This window comes from Cariama cristata, unplaced genomic scaffold, assembly GCF_000690535.1.
Source record: "Cariama cristata isolate BGI_N322 unplaced genomic scaffold, ASM69053v1 scaffold23245, whole genome shotgun sequence".
Lineage (NCBI taxonomy): Eukaryota > Metazoa > Chordata > Aves > Cariamiformes > Cariamidae > Cariama > Cariama cristata.
Window position 1 is genome coordinate 40,918 of NW_009619646.1, and position 14,441 is coordinate 55,358.

The following is a 14,441-nucleotide window of genomic DNA, read 5'->3' on the forward strand; positions in this document are numbered from 1 at the left end:
ACCACCCGCAGAGCTCCCTCCTCAGCCAGCCCCTCAGCATGCAGCAGGTCCCCCAACAGCCCCTCCTGTCCCCCCCCATGGCACTACAGGTACAGCCCCCCATCAACGCCTCGCCTCCAGGGCAGCAGGTAGGTTGCTCAGAGGGAGAGAGGGTTTGCAGTATGAATTGGACCGTTTCCCCTCTTCCCGTTGGCTCTGTTGGTTTCTGGATGGTTTGGGGATGTTGGGTGTCGATGTTGTTCCCAAAGGAGTCTTCTCCTGGCTCCGTCAGCTTGCAGGTCTTGTAGTTTGGGGGTAACGTTTTCAAGAGTGTTGAGCTGGGAGCACGAGCAGCTCCATAAATGGGGCAGAGTTGTCAGACCAGAGCAATGAAGGCTTTTTCGGAGGGGGCAGCTGCAGGAATTGGGGATGTCCCTGGTAAAAGCTCCTTGTGCACGTGGTCCCCCAGCCTTGTCTGGGGAGGGAGTTTTGCCAGTGGTTGTCTAAAGCAATGGGTTGGATAGTCTGTGAGAAACTCCTCCCGTGATATTGCTGAGAGTAGAGGGGGCTGGAAGGGCACGGGATAAGGGGATCGGCAGGAGGAGAAGGAAAAGGATAGAGGGAATGTCACAAACGAAATATAAAATCAATTCTTTTTCCAAAAACTGCCTGGCAATAGGAGAAAATGACGTTGGTGGCAGAGAGCCGAGAGGATGCAATGTGTGCTTGCATGTACGCTTACGCTAACAGCACAGCAGCAAAGCAAATCCCAAAGACCAGTGCTAGGAAGGCGTGAAACCTGCCGAAGCAAAGCATCCTTAGCCATGCTCGGCTCAGCCCGGCGGCCCACGCTCGGGGAGCCAGCCTGCGGGGTCAGAGTCTCTCCTCTTCAAACCTGCTATTAAGAAAATGTATCTGGAAGAAAAACTGGCTATAGCAAAACCCATTTCCTATACCTTATATAGAACTTGCTAGTATACGAACGAGGAGACGAGTGGTTTCCAGAGTTTCTCCATCTGCAATATGAACTGGACAAACTATTCACGGTAGAGGACATATGCTCTGGATTCACAGCTGCTGCCATTTACTTGATGATACTTTTAACTGCAGTATTCACCCAGCTGGCTGAATAATGGGGTTTTCACGTGCTTACTAGCTATGTATCACAAAATTCATACAGTACTTTAGCAATGAATAAAGTTTTCTTTCCCATCATATGACCTATTCAGTTTGGGGCTAACTTTGAGAAAATAGAAGTTGTTAATTTAGGAACAGGTATTGCAGTGGATGAAAACCAAAGGAGAGCAGGGATGTGGAAGCACGCTTATACCTGCCCATAATAAAAAGACAGCACATGTGAGAAGGCCAGATCCTTAATCAGATTTTAATTTCCAGCCTGCTCAGGGTATTCCAAGTAACTTCTCCAGCACGGTGATTGGGCTTTAGCTCTACAAAAGCAAAAGTGGCTTCTGTAATTTGGTGATAGCCTACGTCCAGAAATGAGCATAAAAGGGGATCCTCACAATCGCTTTAATTGGGGTCATTGCTGTTGCTGAGGGCAGCATTTTGTGAAGCTTCATTCCACATAATTTTGTGAATAAAAAATACAAAATTAAAAAAAAAATACCCCACACTGCCCAAATTTGGATATTTTGGAGAAAATCATGTTCTTAGTCAGGTAACTACCAGGAGTCTTGTTTATATACATTGCCTAATGTTACCTAATTAAGCCAACCCCGCAAAATGGGGAAAGCTAATCGGCTTTCAGATAAAACAGTCCCGCAGCATCCTGGTTAAATTGCTAGCGGTGACAACCGATGGAGAGGGCGTTGCTTGTGTGGATGTTCCTTACCTTGGTGCCGTCCATTATGACGGGCTAACGCCTTACTGCGGAGGGGGCTGCACCTGAAGTGGAAAACCGGTTTAGATTGCCAGACTGCTGATGCAAAGGCTTTCGTGGCTGCGTGTCTTCCGCAGCCGAGGAGGGAGGTCCTGAAAAACAAGAGGGGGGCAGAGGGATATAAACCAGATGTTGCTGCATTGACACTTGCTTGGGACAGCTCGTATTCTGCACAGTCCCACCGCAGTGGTTTTGGGTCCTGGGCTTGGACCTGCTGCAGTCCCTGGGGCTGCCCCTCCACTCCGCACTGCCACGTTTTTGGGGCAACGCATGTAAATGTGTTTATGCAATATTATTACATCTGCTGTTTCTCCTGCTGTGTATACTCCTGTAACCCTTCCTGTCCTTTCCACCCTGCAGGACTTCTCACATATTTCGTCTGAGTTTCAAAACAGTGTTGGACCCCGTTCGCCTGGTGCATCAAACCCTCCAGGAAGCACCGAGTGGGACAACGACTACCCCAGCAGGGAGTGTGGGATTAACCACTGCAGGCCAGTAGACAAAACAGCGCGTTGCTAACACGCTTTCTGTTATCTGAACTGTGACAGTGTACAACAGCTGAGCATCTGCCCTAAAATGTGCTGCAAGCTGGTAGGCTAATTATGGGCAATGACGTTCAAGGTTTCCTCTTCTCTATAGGCTCACTGAAGTGATGCTGTGGAAGCAGGTAACTTAAAAATCATAGATAAATTCCTCATTGGGCATGAAGAGGTTTCCTTTTTTGTGTGTTGCCATCTCATTAGCAATGGAGGAGTTGGACACGTTTCCTTCTAGAGCAGGCCAGGGAAGCCCAGTCTCCCAAGCAGAGTCCCTGGAGGTCTGAACGTGGCCATGTCCATAAGCAATGTCCTTATGTTCCTAAAGTGATTGCTCTTATCTCTGAGGCCACAACCTCCCGTAGTTGTCTCTAGCAATGGGTCCCTTGCCTGTCCTGGGGTTTCACAATAGTGTACAAAGCCTCGTCCTCCCAAGAGCCACACGATGCTCCAGACCCCTACACCTTGCAGGAAAAGACCTCAGACATTGGCACGGATCTCCCCTCTAACACCCTACAAGCTCTGCCATGAATGTACCGGCACAAAGGTCCCTTGAATGCTTGAATTCCCCAATAAATAAAAACATCAGGATAGTCTCAAAGCTGGGGAACAGGGAGGCTGTGAAAGCCATTTCCAACCTCTGCCTAACCCACAGCTCTTGGCCCAGCAATAATGGTTTGGAGACGGCTATTGTGCTCTGTGAAACAGGCACGTGGTTTGCTGGGAGAACAGGTAGGGAAGGAGCCTTGGTAGCTTCGGAGCATTGTTTGATTTGCTTGAAGTACTGCAACATAGTGCTTTCACTGGAGATAATAGCAAGCCCCCCAGCCTTTTCAGAGCACAGCTCCCGTCTGTGCCAACAGTGCACTTACATAGGCTGGGCTGGGCACAGACCGTACAGATATTTATTTCTTTCAGAAAAATAAATAACTTGCTGAGCCATTAGAATATCGCTGCTGTCTGCCTGCCTGAGGGAGCTCAGCTACATGGGTCAGTCTGGGTTCTGCCGGCGACCTTTGCGTGGTCCTTCCTGAAGTCTCTGCAGACAATCTGAAAGAAGGAACCTGTTTGGGACTTGATGATAAAAGTCGCTTTAGATGCTGTGGGCAAAATGCTAAAGATGCTTGGAGGGTCATGGCATATGGATCCCAATTGCTAGAGGTGCTGAGCAGAGGCAGCTCCCACAGAAATTACCCCCCCTTAGAAATTAGGATCTCTTCTTTTGGGGTCAGCTGGGAAAATACTTGATTCCCTCTGCGAATCCCACTGCCTGGGCCCCATGCAGAAAACTCAGGGCACTCTAGAAATGGGTGACATGCTCCCATAGCAGTCAGGAATGAGTTTTATGTTGCTAAAACAAGCTCTGTGACATCTGGCTGGAGTGCCGTGTTGTAAGCAGAGGGTCCATGCAATTCGTGATCAAAGCTCATGCATTTCATGCCTTTGTCAAAGCAGAAATATCGAATTTCATGGGTTTATCACAGCTTCCTGGAAAAACAATCATTCTAAGACCAGACAGATTATGTAGAAACTTCCAAATAATTATTAGAGTAGATTATAGCAAAGAACTCGGATATAGATCAGTACCACAGAGACTGCTTAGCACACCGAAAAATGTCCTAGTCTCTGTTAAGGAAGGAACCCATCTTCCGTGAATAGAGACAACACGAGCTGCTGGCAGCCCAGCTCCCAAAGCTGGCTTGTTCTCATTTCATTGTAAAGCCTGGTGCATCAGCAATGCCATCACCTCCTGCTCCTGCTAGCCCCTGGTGTTTGCTGCTTAAGTGCATGCTCTGCATCACTTGTAGCATCCACACGCGTTTGTAGCACGGCAGCCCCTGTGTGTCTCAAGGTTACACTTGTGTCGAGAAAAGAGATTATCAGGTTCTCATCGTCTTTCTGTCTGGACTGCTTTTGTAAAGCCTGGTGCATCAGCAATGCCATCACCTCCTGCTCCTGCTAGCCCCTGGTGTTTGCTGCTTAAGTGCATGCTCTGCATCACTTGTAGCATCCACACGCGTTTGTAGCACGGCAGCCCCTGTGTGTCTCAAGGTTACACTTGTGTCGAGAAAAGAGATTATCAGGTTCTCATCGTCTTTCTGTCTGGACTGCTTTTTCCGATGTACTTTGCACTGATTTGCAAGCGACGGTCAAAGTTCCCCTTGGGCTTTTCCGCGCCGTGAGCTGGGCGGGAGGATGCGGGGCGAGCTGCGTGCCTGACCGGCCCCAGCAATCAGCAGGACTCAGGCAAAGCGGGGATAAAGGGAAGGCAGGTCTTGTTGGGTTTGATTCATCAGTGCAATTTTAGGTATAATCGGGAAGTCTTTGGATCATGTAATTGCCCATTTCCACCTCAAAACTGCATTCAGCTTAATTGCAATTAAAGCAGCACTCTGAGGAGCAAAACCAGCAACTGGCTGGAAGGAAAAAAGGTTATTTTCTGTTGTGATGTGGCTCAGCTGTAGAGTCCCAGATTCCTGAAAGAGAGGATGGTACCAACTGCCCCAGCACACAGGCAGTCCTGTCTTGCTCGCCAGGTTAGGATTTTTATTTCGTGTCTGACCTTGGTATTTCTTTAGCTTCCAATATCTGTTGGCACTGGGTTAGCTGGGCTAAAACCCCGCAATCCTGCATTTTCTTTTGTGCTTGTCATCCAGACAACTTCTGAAAAACTAACAAGGTTGCCTTTCTCTCTGTCCTTCTCTATCTAATAAGAGAACTGCTGTAGGTTTTTTTTTTCCTTTTCCCAGCCTATCAGTGCTAGTTAAAATGCCATTAAACGACACTTCTTCCCTTAGGCCCCTCAAATTCTAGGATCCTGTGAGCAGACACTCCTTAATTCATAAATCAGCCATGTTAGAGAGAGAGTTTTTAATGTTTCTTAGCTCATGCTCTTCCCATTCTTAATGATTTTGTGCTTACTGACTTCCAGCCAATTCTCCCAGCTCTTTCTGGGCTTAAGCCCAAGCTCTCCTAGATTGTGAGCAAAGACACGGGTAGCATTTCTCAGTTCCTGCTTAGTAGGTGACTATCACTTCCCACAAGCAACTGTAGCATACGATTTTATTGCTTTTTGCCATCGCATCATCAACTACTTACACAGTCCCCTGTCTCCCTCACCTGACAGCCTTATTCTTGCTCTTTCCCAGGCACCCACTGAGTACCTGGGTTTTGCCGTGACTTTCTCCAAGGGAACTAACTCACCTGCAGCAAAGGTGCAGCTTGGTTTACAATCACTTGCAAATCTTTCTGAATTCCTCAAGGCACCTCGGCTTGTTTTTTTCTGCCCTGTCTTCTGGTTACAAGTCTTTCCATACCAAAGCTGTCTCCAGGGTTTCGTTTACGTTTGTCTCCTACCATTTAGGTATTTTGGTGATAACACGGAACTGGATTCATCTTTCTATGTCCTTCCTCTCATTTGCAAAGCATGGATTAGATTCTTTTTGGGTACCATCATTTAGCAACTTCTCTCCCCTCTTCCCACTCTCCTTTGGGCTAAAAGATGGGACACTCTCAGTTATGCCTTATCCAGAAGCAAAAAGACGTGTACAGCCACTTCATCCGGACATTTATAACCTCGCTAATTCCTGCCAACGATGAAGTGATCCTCTCCAAATGGGCGAATTTTTCAAATCAGGAACTAAATGAGCAAACAGTGTAAAAAGGCAAGGATAAACCATCACAAATGCACTTAGTTTGGATTCAATTATTTATGGTAATACTTTGTAATGAACTGGGAAATGTTCTGTAGCGTATTTTGTAAAATTAATGAAGTTTTAGTACTGGAATACCTCACTGCTGCTCAGTGGCATTAAATCTTTGCTGAGTGCAGTAGGGAAGTCTCTGCATTTTAAATGCAGATTATAACATGTGGAGATTAACAAAGTGCGGACTCTCCTGCGCTCTATCAGAAGACAGCTCTATCAACAACAGCATTACCTTGCTGTCTGCTTTTTCCCTATTATTCCACCCATAAGTACACCCACACCGGAATCTCCCAAAGCTTTGTAATGTTCTTCACCACCTTTTAAGGCCAAGATGCCTTTACGGAGCCAATGAGGTTTCCATCAGGTCTGCATAGATGATAAAACCCATTAAAGTGCCTGGATTTCAGAGCAAAACCCACATAGGAGGTCAGCCAGGGGAGCGGGACTTCAGCCATTCCTCTCTCCACTATGGCTATCTGGGCTCCCTCGTAGGACACTGCTGATGGCAAGTTAAAAATGCCAGCCCACACGGAGGGTTGAAGGCTAGTTCAGCCTCCTTGAACGGAGGGTTGAAGGCTAGAATCTCCCTGGGTTCCTTTTACCTCCTGCTGTCTTCATCAGACCAACGGGAAAGACCCGTTAATCCTGCTGTCTCAAAGAGGTTTTTTCCCCTCGCTTCCTGATTATTAATTTTTCTAGCTGTACTTATTTTGGGAGAGGAGGAGAGAGGCATCGAGCAGATGATGTCTCCTACTCCCATGCTCTTCAGCCATGAAACTTACATTTAAATCCTCCTGGACACTCGCAAGTATCTTCAGGCATAAGCCCCTCAATCCTATTTTTGAGACCTCCTACTCATTTTGTAGTGTCAGAATGACACATTTTGTCCAAACGCAAGTGTACATTTTCTAAATCTCCATGGCTTAGCCTAAGGACAGCGTGTGATGAAGAAGGGGGCCGGTGGCCAAGGGGCTGATTTGCTCCACAGCACGATGGTGGAGCTGGTACCAGCATCACGCTGGTGTGCTCTGCAGGGAAATCCAGAGTTGGCCCTGCCCTGCAGCCCCAGCAAGAGCGAAAATTAAGCCACAGGAAGGAATTTATGTCTTAGCCCTTATTGTTGAAATTCAGGAAGAACTAAAATTGCACCAGGCTCTTAAGTGCCTTCTGCTTGCTTCATCTCTGCACACCCATCCCTCCATGCAGACCACTTTACATTTTGCATTATGGAGTGCCATAAAAACCATGGCACGGCTGAAAACGGGTGTGTGACCGGGTGTGCAAATGCTAATTTCGGCTCCTCCAGGCGACTTCCCCGCTGTTTCCCTGCCCGTCTCATCTTCTGCCTCTGGTTTCTCTTACAGCATGCTGCCAAGGGACAAGGCACTCTACCTCACCTAAAACTCAACATCTCTTTTCGCGGAGGCTCAGACGAAGGACACTTGAGAGGGTCTAACTTACAGACTACCCGGAGAGGCACCGAGCAAGTCGTACGGACGAGAGAGCTGCCACTGCACCTCGTCACTGGCTTCGTTTCCAGGCTCTAAGAGCAGTTGTCTTTTATTATTTTTGAACTCTAAAGTCTACTTTCTGTGGAAGCCCAAAAACCTCATAAATCATGAAGAACAAAAAAAAAAAAAATTACAAAAAAAAAAAATAAAATAAATAAACACAAAACCAACAAAAAAAAATAAACTAAGGACACGGTTTTTCTGCTTGCCATCAGCTTAGCTACAGACTATTTTCCTAGTGAACTGCTTTTAGACGCAGCATAGGCCCAGGTCTGGTGTCCTACAGCATTAGGCCAGCTCAGTAGGAGGATGCACTCTTTTGACTTGCTAACAGCACTAAACTTTGTGCAAGAAAATGTGAAGTTTGTGTGAATATTGTACATGCAAAGGCCTTGGATGTCCGGCAAAAAAAAAAAAATAGAAAAAATAAATAAAAACTATTGCTAGGTAGGTGGGGGGAGAGAGCAAAAGGCAAAATACGAGAGGAAAAATTGAAAAAGATCATGAAAATATAATTTGTTGGATAGTTGTAAGTAGTTTACTAAGTGTTTTAGAGCTGTGCTAAAGACATCTTTAAGATTTTTTTGTGAAAAAAATTAGTAGTTTACTTTATAGTAAAAGCATTTTATATTAATTGTAGCACATTTTTTAGTTATACATAGAAGGGAGATGTGTATAAAAAAAAAACAAAAACAAAACAAAAAAAGCCTGCCAAACTTGTTTCTATTATTTGTACAGCAAGAAATGGACAATTTATATCCATGTTGTATGGCATTATTATATTTTTCTGCCATATGTCCATCTATTTAAAAATTGCTGACAATGATTTTTGTCTATTTATGAAAAATTAGAGAGCATAATTACAGTTTCTCATAAGGTGCATTTTTGGGTTTTTTTTATTTTTTATTTTGTTTGACAGTGCTGCTTTTGCAGCACCTGGCACATTCGGTTCACAATGCTTATCTTACCTTTCTTTATAATAAAATATATGAAAAGTAGAACTGAACCAGTCTCTCCTTATTCTGGGGGCAGACCCTGGAAATGGCCCGGCCAGCGAGGTCCTTGCCTTGTCCTTCTCCTCCTCAGCTTTCCCATCCCTCGCTCCTCTCCCATCACATTCTTGCTTTCTCTTGCTCCCTCTTTGCTCTGGGCCAATACTACTTAATTAAGTATTTCTGCAGCCGCCCCCAGCAATGAAAGCTATCACTGAGCAGCGGCAGACAGACAAGCATTTTTCCTTACATTTTTCTTGGAAAACGCCAACTTTACACTCAGCAGAGGGTACTTTCCTTTCTCAAGCAGTAACTTACTGCCCTATGCATTTCCTTACAGAGCTATCCCATACCCCAACCATGTTACATTTCCTCCCTTCTACGGACCCTAAAGCAGATGGAAAATATCCTCACAGACACGAGGGTCACCAAGCTGCCTGGTGGCTGCTGGCAGATGCCCACAAGAGCCCCATTTCCAACTTTGCCTAGGAAGCATGGATGAGAAGGTCACGAGAAGGATGGAAAATTCAAATGGCATAAGGATGGAATTGGCATTTTCACCCTTCCATAGCAAGGATGGAAAATTCAAAAGGCATAAAAAATAACAGGATGTGAAATTTCACACCCTGAGCCACCTGCCTGGAGGAAACTTATTAATTAACGTACCATTTTAAGCCCGTTTGCAGACACAGCTTGGCCGTAGGAGTCTCAGCACGTTGTGTCACTAGCAGGCAAGTTACTGTCATTTAGATAAGGTCCGATTTCTTCCAGTGTGCACTTAAATGGGAACACATGAAGCTGGGGCATGGCTGTGTTTCTCATGCAATTTGGGGCATCGGGTCTCATTCAGGTCCAAATGCCACAGCTAAGGTCCTGTTTTTCCCCACTGCTACCCGTCTATGAAAGTGGCCGTAACATACACGTTCTCCAACGACTTGAAATAACTTGTTTCAAGCGTTCAGACCATTTTAATAAATGAGGGAAAAGCTCACCCTTTAAAGTTAAGGGGGTTTTTTGATGAGGTAAATGGTCATTTTCATCGCTTAATGGTTTTACATATGCTACAAAAACTTGCTGACATGCCCTGTGCCCACTGCAGTAAGTCCCCCTGAGAATACCAAGCCCCAGCTCTTGCTGGCCCATGGGCCAGCGGACAGGGCAAGGAACATGTGGTGGGAGTTGTCCTGCTATGTCCTCTGGTTGACACCTGCCGTAGCATCATTCGACAGACCCTGCTGGCACATCAAAGAAGACCCACCCCAAAATCCCACCCAGAAGCTGCCTGCTCTGGATGGGGCAATGAGGAAGACCTTTTGAGATGGAGGGGTGATTTGGGGCATGGTGGGTTTGGACCAAGCAGTCCCCAGCAGACCACCCTGGATGCCTGTAGAGGTGGAGATAACGACACCACGGCAAGGCACGGCAAGTCCCTGGCGATGCAGGAGGCCATAGAGGCTTGTAGAAATCCAGACAGTTCACAAGCTCCTCCTGCAATCCGCCTGACATATAATCTATGTTCTCCTCCACTTCTGAGGCCATCACAGTGCTATTGCAAGGCCGTTGAGTGGCAGTCCTCTTTGCTGAGAACAATCGCTTTCTCGGCACGAGAGAGAGACGTGAAATCAAGACGTAACTCTGTGAATCAACTTTCATTAGAGCAGTTACACTTTTAACCCCAAGCTTCCTGCTCTCTGCAAGTATAAACAGAGAAGGTGCCTGTTCCTTGTCCCAGTGACCATGGTGACTCTGTATTTTATTCTGGTATAAGCACAGCAAAATCTCACCAACCAGCGGTGGAGATGGGCAAGCGAGGAGAGCTGCTGGATGAAGCTGTAAACGTGGGCCTCTTCCTCGCTGGTGGCCAGCTTAAGGCCATGAATCTCCCCTTTTATCTCTGTAGTCTTGAGCCATTTGAAAATAAAACATGGAGCGTAATAAAACTTCCTAAGGAGCAGCGCGAGCAATAACATTGCAGCCCAGCTTGGCTAGCTGTGATGAGCAGATAATTACTCTAATATCAGAGCCAGGAGATTTCTCCTCAATATGCAATTATTAAAATAAGGGGGGCAAAAATAGGACATGAAGATGAAAGCCTATCTTGAGTTATCACAGTAAGGAGGTAAGACTTACTCCAGGGAGAGTTTCTGAAATGTTAATTTTTTGTGTGCGTGGCAGGTAAGTGGCCTTGAGACTCTGAAATCACAAGGAAGAGGTTTCCAGCCCTGGAAGGGGGTCTGGAAGAGGTCATCACTGGAAGCATTGCGTTACGTCAGGTCTCTGTGCTTTATCTTTTCTGAAGGAAGGTGCCCGTCCACGATGCCCAGCAGCCCCGTGGACCCACGCCCCAGCAGGCAGCCCCCGGCGGCATCATCTGTGCGTGCTGTGACAGTGGTTTTGAAGCCCTTTGAAAGCCTCCACTGAGAAGATCTCCTCCGTTCGTGGGACCACAGTGCAGGGAGCCACTGAAAGGTGACCTTGCCAATTTAGGATTAACTGTACAAAGCAATAACCACACTTCTAACGACTTTCTAGCCATCCCACCTACATTTCTGCAGGGTTGCCCTGATGCCTCTGCTTGTCTGCAGGCAGGCGATGGCAAAGGGCTGGTGGCTGCCGTGGGGCAGCCATGCAGGGCACAGCGACCCATCTCCAGCAGCAGCGATGCGGGAGCCATCTCGGGGATGCAGGGCAGTTGGCTATTATAAAGCCCAGGGCATTAATAAGAAATTGTGAGACATTCCAGACCACTTTAATCCCTACTAATCTCTAAATTTGCATGACGGCAGCTGTGCTTAAATGACATTCCAGCTGTTGGCTAATTGTTGTAGACCTGGAATTGCTCCAGGGAAACAACTGGGAGCTGAGCCTCCCAGCCACAGTCACGGCTGCCTCCCAAAATGTGTCCCACCTCCACGAGCGGGTTCCAAGGGCAGGCGAGGGCAAGCACCCAGGGGCAGCGGGCAGGACAGTGATGGCATGGCCAGCTGAACCTCTCCTTGGTCTGAACCCTTGAGCTATTATTAACATTTGTAGAACATGTGGTAGCTGGGTCTCAAGAAGCCATCCGACAGCCCCTTGCACCTCAGGGCAGGGTCAGCTCTTCCTAAACCCTGCCCTGTGTGCCTAACCTCCCTTTAAAAACCTTTACATTCCAGACAGATAACCTAAATCTCTCTCCCTACAACACAAATCCCTTGCTTTTGAACATAGGGAAGAATTTATTGCTTTCCTTGTCATGGTAATTTTTTCCATATTTGAAGAAGGCTGTTGACTCCCCCAGCCCTCCTCTCCACCTGCCCAAGCAGTTGCAATTGCAGAGGCCGAGTTCCCGGGCAGGGCGAGCTGCAGCACATCCACTTTTAGTCGATGAGCACCAGCGAGATCCTCGAAAGGCTCCGAAACAGCTTTGGGGCGGGGGGGCTCGCAGGGCAGCCGTGCTCTGCAGCACCATGGGGGAGGCGGGACCCAGGCAGGTGTTCCCCGGCGTCGGGCTAATGATGGAGAGGGAAGTTAAGAAGCATAGGCAGGGAGAGACCTGGCTAATTGACTTTGGTTTATGAAGACGTAATTAGCAGCACTGTAGGATGTAATGGGGAGTTTAACAAATCTCATCAGCGGGATCTTGGTGATGTTAACCCTTTGAGTGCAGAGTTTCAGCCCTCTGGGCTAGCCCACGCAGCCCCAGGCGGACAGCGATGCCTGGCTGACACAGAAACGGGGATACCCACCAGCATCCCACCACCCCGCCGGGACACAGCCTCCCACACATCCAGGGTGTGCAGAAGGGTCCTGGTCATGGCCTGTGGTTTCACCTTAGGCACCACCCCGAGCTGTGCCCACGGCACAAGACCATGGCCACAAATGCCCCGGCAGCACCGGGAAGACAGTTTGTCTTTGTTACATCTGTGTTATTATTATTAAGATGATGGAATGGAAGGGAAAACAGTCCTGACAAGCAGTATTGAGAACTTTACGCAAGAAGGATCAAAGGAAAGGACTTCATTTGACAAATCCCAAGTCCCTGACAAGTGCAGCACGTGCTAGGAGCAGAAGTCTTGTGCCAGCCTCAGTGAGGTCCTGGTCCCCACCAAGGGCAGCTTTGCCCCTTGGCAAGTGTCCCCATTCCCAAAGATCCCTTGGGGACTGGGGCTGCTGTGCAGTGCTGGTGGTGAGCGCCACAGTCCTCGCTGTGCTCCTGTTGGAAGCAGCATAGTCAGATGTAGAGAAAATCCATGGTGAAAGAAATGCGTTGTGGCACAGGGACCTGGCTCTTGGCACAGCCCCCATGTACGGTGCTGGGACCCCCACGGTCAGGCTCAGCAGTGCCGTGCAACCAGGCAAAGAGGTTGTGTGTCGGACCTGGCATTGGGTCCAGCCTCCAGCTCATCACCCCACACATCCCTGTGCTTTGCAAAGGCGGTGGCTACCATCAAATACTTTCAAACCAGGACACTGTGTCATGACTCAGCCCATCGGCGCAGGCGTGGAGTCAATGGGGTCCTCGCTGCATGGTGCAAGTGGCCAAGGTAGTTGGGTTATGAGCCTCATCGGTAGGACCTGCTGTGCTTTGCCTGCCCTCTGCCCAGCACTGGTACCAGGTGATGGAAAGGCTCTACCCATCAAGAAAACATGACATGATGCATCTTTGCCATCCTTCTGAGGACAGAAGGGCCCAAAAGAGAGGCTGTGCCTTGCAGTGATGAACCACAGTCAGTTTGTTTCCATTTCGTATGCTCCACCCTGCGGTGGGAGGTTTGTGAGGCCCGGTCCAAAACACCCAGCATCATCTTAGCAGCTAATCACACAGTGCCGAGTGCCGGCAAAGTACTTACTCCAATACACAGGGAGTGCAAAATTATTGGTTTGAACAATGATTTTTGAAGAAGAGAGATGAGAGGAATAACAGTTCTTCTGGATGAAATACTGTGCTGGCCAGAAGGGTAATTTAGAGTCAGATTTGAGATCAGATGTTTTATCACTGTAGCCTCAACTCTTCTTGACTTTCAACTGCAATTGATAAATCAGCATAATACCTGGCACAGTAATTGCTGTAGATTTTATTCCTAGTGGGATTACTTTATTACACTGTGAGCACATGAGAGAGCTTTCCGTTGCTCTGCCATTATTATTTGTGGGGACAGAAGGTCAAACAATGCAGAACTTACTAGATGGGTATTTTTGCAGATGATACTGGTGAGCTCGTTTGCAGATATTTGTGCAGCTGAATGACTTGTTGCTCAGCACCGCCCAGCCTCTCCAACCCAGCACCCCCATGGCTCCCGCCAACACACTGCTTTGCTTTTCTGTATGCGTTTTTGTTCCCATCATAGCTCCAAGGCAGCAAAAGGCTGGGAACCCACCAGGGAGTCTCTGCCCAGGATTTTGTTTAGTTTCCCTAGATAGTGCATTACCTATTGCTCCTTATTTGCCCGAGTGGGATGTTCAGATTTCCTAGAGCAAAAAGAGATGCTGTGGGGCTGGGTGCTCTTCTGCCTCCCAGCCAGGACCCTGTGGGAGGTGGGCAGATGCGACCTCCTTGGCACAGAAAGCCTTGGGTCTCAAAATCCCCAACCTCTCTCCTTGCCAAGGTCCTCAGGGTCTTCATGCCTCTGCCAGAGCAGACCTCGCCGTTTCCCTCCTGCCCTGACCCTCACTGTATCATGACTCAGAGCCCCCATTCCCACAGCTCCTGGCCCAGAGGTCCCCCCAGCCCGCTCCACCGTCCGGCCACCACCACCACACCATGGTTCTGCAGTGGTTGTGGCCATGATGGATGGAGACACTTAGAGCAGCTTTAGGGTGGGGATAAATGAGAA

At 47.9% G+C, this 14,441-nt stretch overlaps 1 protein-coding gene across 1 annotated transcript in view; it reads left to right on the forward strand.

The window, feature by feature from the left end:
- Positions 1-8,033, forward strand: part of TOX2 (TOX high mobility group box family member 2) — a gene marked incomplete at its 5' end in the record, with an annotated part of 25,084 nt that extends 17,051 nt beyond the window's left edge. The window contains 3 exons of the mRNA XM_009701328.1: positions 4-128; positions 2,240-2,370; positions 7,487-8,033. Coding sequence (XP_009699630.1) covers positions 4-128; positions 2,240-2,370; positions 7,487-7,523 — 293 coding nt within the window. The remainder of the gene's footprint in view (positions 1-3; positions 129-2,239; positions 2,371-7,486) is intronic.
- Between the last annotated feature and the right edge of the window lie 6,408 nt (positions 8,034-14,441).